Source organism: Camelina sativa, chromosome 6 (assembly GCF_000633955.1).
Source record: "Camelina sativa cultivar DH55 chromosome 6, Cs, whole genome shotgun sequence".
In the NCBI taxonomy this organism is placed as follows: domain Eukaryota; kingdom Viridiplantae; phylum Streptophyta; class Magnoliopsida; order Brassicales; family Brassicaceae; genus Camelina; species Camelina sativa.
Window position 1 is genome coordinate 24,487,171 of NC_025690.1, and position 6,087 is coordinate 24,493,257.

Below are 6,087 nucleotides of genomic sequence, written 5' to 3' on the forward strand. Positions count from 1 at the left end.
TTTTTTTTTTTTTTTTTTGTATCACGTCGTAGGTCGAAGGAGGTGCTCATGAAGATGGTAGAGGACCAAGTATCTGGGATACCTTCTCTGAGAAATACCCAGGTTTTTTATTTTTTATTTTTAATCACATTGTTGTTAGAATCTATATGTGTATTTACATTCAAGATCCGTGAATCTAGTCTAGACTCTAGTGTAGATTTACTCTGTTCTGATTCAAAGATTAATTTCAATATTTTTTCAGAGAAGATAAAAGATGGTAGCAATGGGTCTGTTTCTGATAACTCTTACCATCTTTACAAGGTAATTTTCCTTATTTTTGTTTTTTTTCTTTAATAAATATGTTACAATTAAACAGTTGTTCTTTATTTCCATTGGCTTAAAAAATCAGTTACATTATTTGATAATGTTATATTCATATATAAAAAAAAACAAAAAAAAACAGGAAGATGTGGCTTTATTGCATCAAATTGGATTCAATGCATACAGATTCTCAATCTCATGGTCCAGGATCTTACCTCGTAAGTTCCGTCTTCTTCTCTTTGTAGATCATTCATTCACACGTGAGAGATTTTGATTATTTATTTTTTCTTCTTTAGGTGGGAATCTAAAAGGTGGAATCAACCAGGCTGGTATTGACTATTACAACAACTTGATCAATGAGCTTCTGTCCAAAGGTAAAAAAGACAATTTCCAATTTGAAAACAGATGCTCTGTTTCCTATGAATTTAAATTTCAATTCTAGTCTTAAAAAGGATTTAAAACTTTTACGGATTTTTGGAAGGAAACGTTACATATTACTCACTGAATTAGTAGTAGTCCACATTGAATGAATCTTCTGACTTTGAGAAAATTAATCGTAGCGAGATAGTGACTAATCATCTTTCTTTCACCCTTGAAACTTATAAACGCAACGCAAGCACTAATGTAAATGTTATGTGATCGTGTTATACAGGAATTAAGCCTTTTGCAACCATGTTTCATTGGGACACACCACAAGCCCTTGAAGATGCTTATGGCGGATTCCTTGGTGACGAGATTGTGTAAGTCCTCCTAGTGGACTATCTATCTATATCTATAATCAAGTTTTACTAGCCATTACAAATCATATTAGTGGCCAAAAGAATTGTTAATTTAATTTAATTTTTGTTTTGTAATGAAACAGGAATGATTTCCGTGATTATGCGGATGTTTGCTTCAAGAGTTTTGGAGATAGAGTGAAGCATTGGATGACATTGAACGAGCCCTTGACAGTGGTGCAACAAGGGTATGTTGCAGGTGTGATGGCTCCAGGAAGATGCTCCAAATTCACAAACCCTAATTGCACCGGTGGAAATGGAGCCACCGAGCCTTATATTGTTGGTCACAACCTCATCCTTTCTCATGGAGCCGCCGTCCAAGTCTACAGAGAAAAATACAAGGTTAGATAAATTATATATGCTCTGTTTCTTAAGCATCAAGTTACTAAAAAAATATGGCGTTTGTATATGCTCTGTTGTTCGATAGGCGTCTCAAAAAGGTCAAGTTGGTATTGCTTTGAACGCGGCTTGGAACTTGCCATATACAGAATCACCGGAGGATAGATCGGCTGCGGCACGAGCCATGGCCTTCACATTTGACTACTTTATGGAACCGCTTGTGACGGGTAAATACCCGGTTGATATGGTCAACAACGTAAAAGGTGGTCGCTTACCTACATTCACTGCACAACAATCTAAGATGCTGAAAGGCTCATATGATTTCATTGGCATCAATTATTACTCTTCCACTTACGCAAAGGATGTTCCCTGCTCCACCCAAGATGTTACAATGTTCTCTGATCCTTGTGCCAGTGTCACAGGTATTTCTTTTTCTTAACCACTATAAACTAAATTACGAGTCTGACTTGTATTTTTGAATCAGGTGTAAGAGAAGGGGTTCCCATCGGTCCAAAGGTACTTGGCTAGACTCATATAAAACGTTGCAACGGTTATTAAATATTTATGAATTTGCTCAATCTAAAAACTATGTACATGATCTTATTATAGGCTGCATCAGATTGGCTTTTAATATATCCAAAGGGAATTCGTGATCTCGTTCTTTATGCAAAATACAAGTTTAAGGATCCTGTCATGTACATAACCGAAAACGGTAACTCACACAAACAACAGCTTCAGTTCTTGATATATCTTCTTTTGGTTTCATCCTAATATGTTGTACCAATCTTTGTAGGGAGAGATGAATTCAGTACCGATAAAATCTTCCTTAAAGATGGTGATAGGATTGATTACTACGCTAGACATCTCCAAATGGTCCAAGACGCTATCTCGTAAGCATCCTTTTATTATCTAATATGTTAAGAATCCTCCTACAGCTGTCACGCTACATAATCAATCATACACATTTATGTAATTCTGTTGTGAATGCTTTTCTTACTGGCAAATTTAGGGTTGGAGCAAACGTGAAGGGATTTTTCGCATGGTCGTTGCTAGACAACTTCGAGTGGGCAATGGGATACACAGTCCGGTTTGGGCTGGTTTACGTGGATTTCAACAATGGAAGTAAGAGATATCCCAAGAAATCAGCTCAGTGGTTCAAAGAATTGTTAAATGAAAAGAAAAAGAATTGATGATTACATAAAGATGGCGTTTATAACAATGACAATTGAGAGATTTATAATTTTTCCATCTTTGAAATAATGATAATGGTTTAGCTATTTTAACAATCGAACCGGATTGATGTATTACTCGATGTTATTATACCATCTTTCGATATATAAGGAAAATTATTACTAAATTCGTTGAAAATTTATAAAAGTGAGAAATGTGAAAACGATATAGGCATAGTTTGTAACATCTACAAGTTTCAGCTTTCTATCAATTTGAGAAAAAATAAGTTGGATCTTTAATTTTTTTTAAAGAACAAAATGGATAAGAGGTGCACTGTTTCATCCTCCTTTTGATTATCTCGTTTTCAACGATGATCATTTGTGGTATTATGAGTTGGATTATTTGGAAATTTTATATTTTCTTTCAAGATTGTGAATTTGTGATGGTTCCTTTATTGATGCATGATAGCATGTGTGAAGTTGACAGTAATGCTATAATGTGTTAACAATTATTCGCGTCGATGTGTAATATTCTCAATTTTACGCATTCAAATAGAATGCCCAATAAATATGATAGCATCTCCGATCCACTTGTTTTTTTTGGGGTCTAGCTCCCATTCCCTTAGATGACAAATTGGCATCTTTCTTTACTTGAATCAACTTGAACCGAAATGCTAATAAGTAGCTTACTTCATTTCAGGATATACGAGTGAACTAGTGAAGTTAAGCTTCAACTCTTTTCACTAATTTCTCAAGGTTTAGATACATATTTTCCCACACTAATTAAGTATCCACTATAATCCTATTTCCTTAACAAATAACGACCCCACCCCGCTATAATTCGAAGAAAAGTAATTCTCTGTGTGCGCCGCTTGACTAAAAGTAAAGCATAAGAGTTCAAAACTAGACTATTCTCTCTTGCGTGCTTTTGCAACAAGCCAACAACTAACAAGAGGTCAGTAAAGGAGACTATGCGCATATATAGTCTGAATCCAAATACTTACAGTACTTGTCCACAATTTTATGAGCATCCCAATATCGGTATCAATTAAACAATGGGTCAGAGAAACTATGCAGTGCTTTGATAACATGACATTCGATTAACTTTCTATTACTTGAATCATTATCAAAAATTATTATCAGCTGGGCCTGGGTCTAATGGGTTAAAACTTTACCAATTTGACAATGCCCAACATATAGGTTAAAGGTCACTATTCTTTCTTTTTTTTTGGGATAAAGGTTGTGGTCACTGGAGAGTAGAGACGTATAGTACGAACTTATGAATGAAGACATGATTGCGACCATACAAACTAATTACATTATATGTTCTATGCAACATACACTGCCTGCATGTGTAAAGCTTCTCATGGCACGGGCCAACGTGGAGTGCAAATGCTAATATATATTTTTTTTATAGAAAATGCTAATATTCAGAGATTAATTCAACAAGAAATAAAAAATAGTAGCTTTAGAATGTAAAAAAACTGTCAGGAATTATTTAAAATAATTTTTCTATTCACATTACCAATATCATATTATATATAGCTGTATAAAATTCAAGACACGTACGGTGTTCATCCACCAATAAGTTAAAAGGAACAATATATGGATATTCAACTGCAGAATAATCACATTCTTTCATATTTTTATGTTTTCACATGGCATTAATCTTTGAATTTTTTTTTGGAATTAGAGGTCTTTGATAAGCATTACAAAAATTTCAGAGACTAAATTCAGAAGAAATCCAAGAAATGAAAGCTTGTTTTTAATTTCAATAACTAAAACTCCAATTCCTTTGGAAATAAAGAAAATTGTAATTCCAAATCAGAAAGAAAATAACGAATTTTACATCTCAGCGGCCACGATATCATCAAATTCCGTAAAAGGAAACGCCAGCTTTTTTGAACGTGAAAGATGTAAGCGGCGCAGTGAGTTTTACATGCTAAAAGACAGGACAATGAACATAGTTAAATATCCATACCACGTTCAATCTCCACTTTTCCAAATAGAAACAAACATACATGCATAGAAGAAACACACATATTCATATAGATTTGAATGTAAGCTGTAATCCCGACTACGTTCAAACATGAAGATGAACATAAGCTAAGAATATGGTCGAATTTGAGGGTACAAGAAGAGGAAACCAAAATTGAATTCTCTTCTTAATTACCATAATTTTCTTACAAACGGTAAATCATTGTTTAATCTTAAGTACAGTAAAACCTCTATAAATTAATAATGTTGGGACTAAAACATTTTATTAATTTATAGTGATATTAATTTATCTATAAATTAATAATTATTATTTTATAGTGTAAATTAATAATTATTATTTTATAGTGTAAATTAATAATTATTAATTTATAAATATATTTTTAATTGTTTATTTTTTAAAAAATTATGAATTGGAACAACTATAGCAAAATAAGATTAAACTTTCGGATGTTATAAATTTTATGGTTTAGGAATTGAACTTGTAATATTTAGAAAGCACTATTTACAATAAATTACAAATATTATAGACAAATTGACTTATACACATGAGACACATAAATTCAAATCTATGAATAATAATATCAATTCTCCTATTTTAATAATCTGTCAAATTATCAAATTGTAAATGATGCATATCTAAGAATTAAAACTTTAAATTTTAATTATTTGTATGACATGTTATAAAATATTTTAGAGATATCATTATAGGTTGAAAATACAACATTACAATTGTTCTATAGAATTGAGCTTTAGGAGAAACATACACTATTATATCAGTATATATATATATATAAATTTACATAATTATTAATTTATGATATTATTGGGACCATATTTTATAAGGAGATTTCGAAAAAATTATTATCTTATTATCTTATCGAATATTGTTAATTTTTACACTGGTCCGACTTGGAACCAGCAAAATTTATTAATTTATAGTGTTTATTAATTTATAGAATATTAATTTATAGAGGTTTTACTGTAAGTTACTTTTGGATCTTACATACTTATATATGACTAATAAGGATATACCTTTCCACGTAGACCAACAACGTCACGAGGCGAAGCTCTCTCTATATATATGAGAAGAGAAACGCTTCGTTTGTCCTAACTACAAATCTTAGCTTTGAACAGTTCGAGGAAAATACATTAATCTTCAAATCAAAACTCATACAAAAAGAATAATATGAAGGTGCATTTTTTCATCCTCCTTATAATACTCTCATGGTTGTCGAAGAAGATTACTTCATCTAGAGTACTCGATCGTCATGATTTTCCGGATAATTTTGTTTTTGGAACAGCTGCATCGGCTTTTCAGGTAATATTTTAGTTTGGTAATATACGACTTTTAAAAGAATTATTATAAAACGGCAATTCGTTACGGAAGTTGTGAGACGTTGACAAATTATGCGGAATCTAATTCGTACGTACTTTATAGATCTAATTCCCGTTACATATTAGTCACTGAATTAGTAGTAGTCCACATTGAATGAATCTTCTGACTT

General features: G+C 32.1%; 1 protein-coding gene across 1 annotated transcript in view; it reads left to right on the top strand.

The window, feature by feature from the left end:
* Positions 1–2,772, top strand: part of LOC104793389 (beta-glucosidase 15) — a 3,241-nt gene extending 469 nt beyond the window's left edge. The window contains exons 2-12 of the mRNA XM_010519741.2: positions 33–102; positions 242–300; positions 443–518; positions 597–674; positions 953–1,040; positions 1,163–1,418; positions 1,504–1,837; positions 1,900–1,931; positions 2,025–2,127; positions 2,209–2,305; positions 2,425–2,772. Of these exons, the coding sequence (XP_010518043.1) occupies positions 33–102; positions 242–300; positions 443–518; positions 597–674; positions 953–1,040; positions 1,163–1,418; positions 1,504–1,837; positions 1,900–1,931; positions 2,025–2,127; positions 2,209–2,305; positions 2,425–2,605 (1,374 nt within the window). The 3' untranslated portion in view covers positions 2,606–2,772. The remainder of the gene's footprint in view (positions 1–32; positions 103–241; positions 301–442; positions 519–596; positions 675–952; positions 1,041–1,162; positions 1,419–1,503; positions 1,838–1,899; positions 1,932–2,024; positions 2,128–2,208; positions 2,306–2,424) is intronic.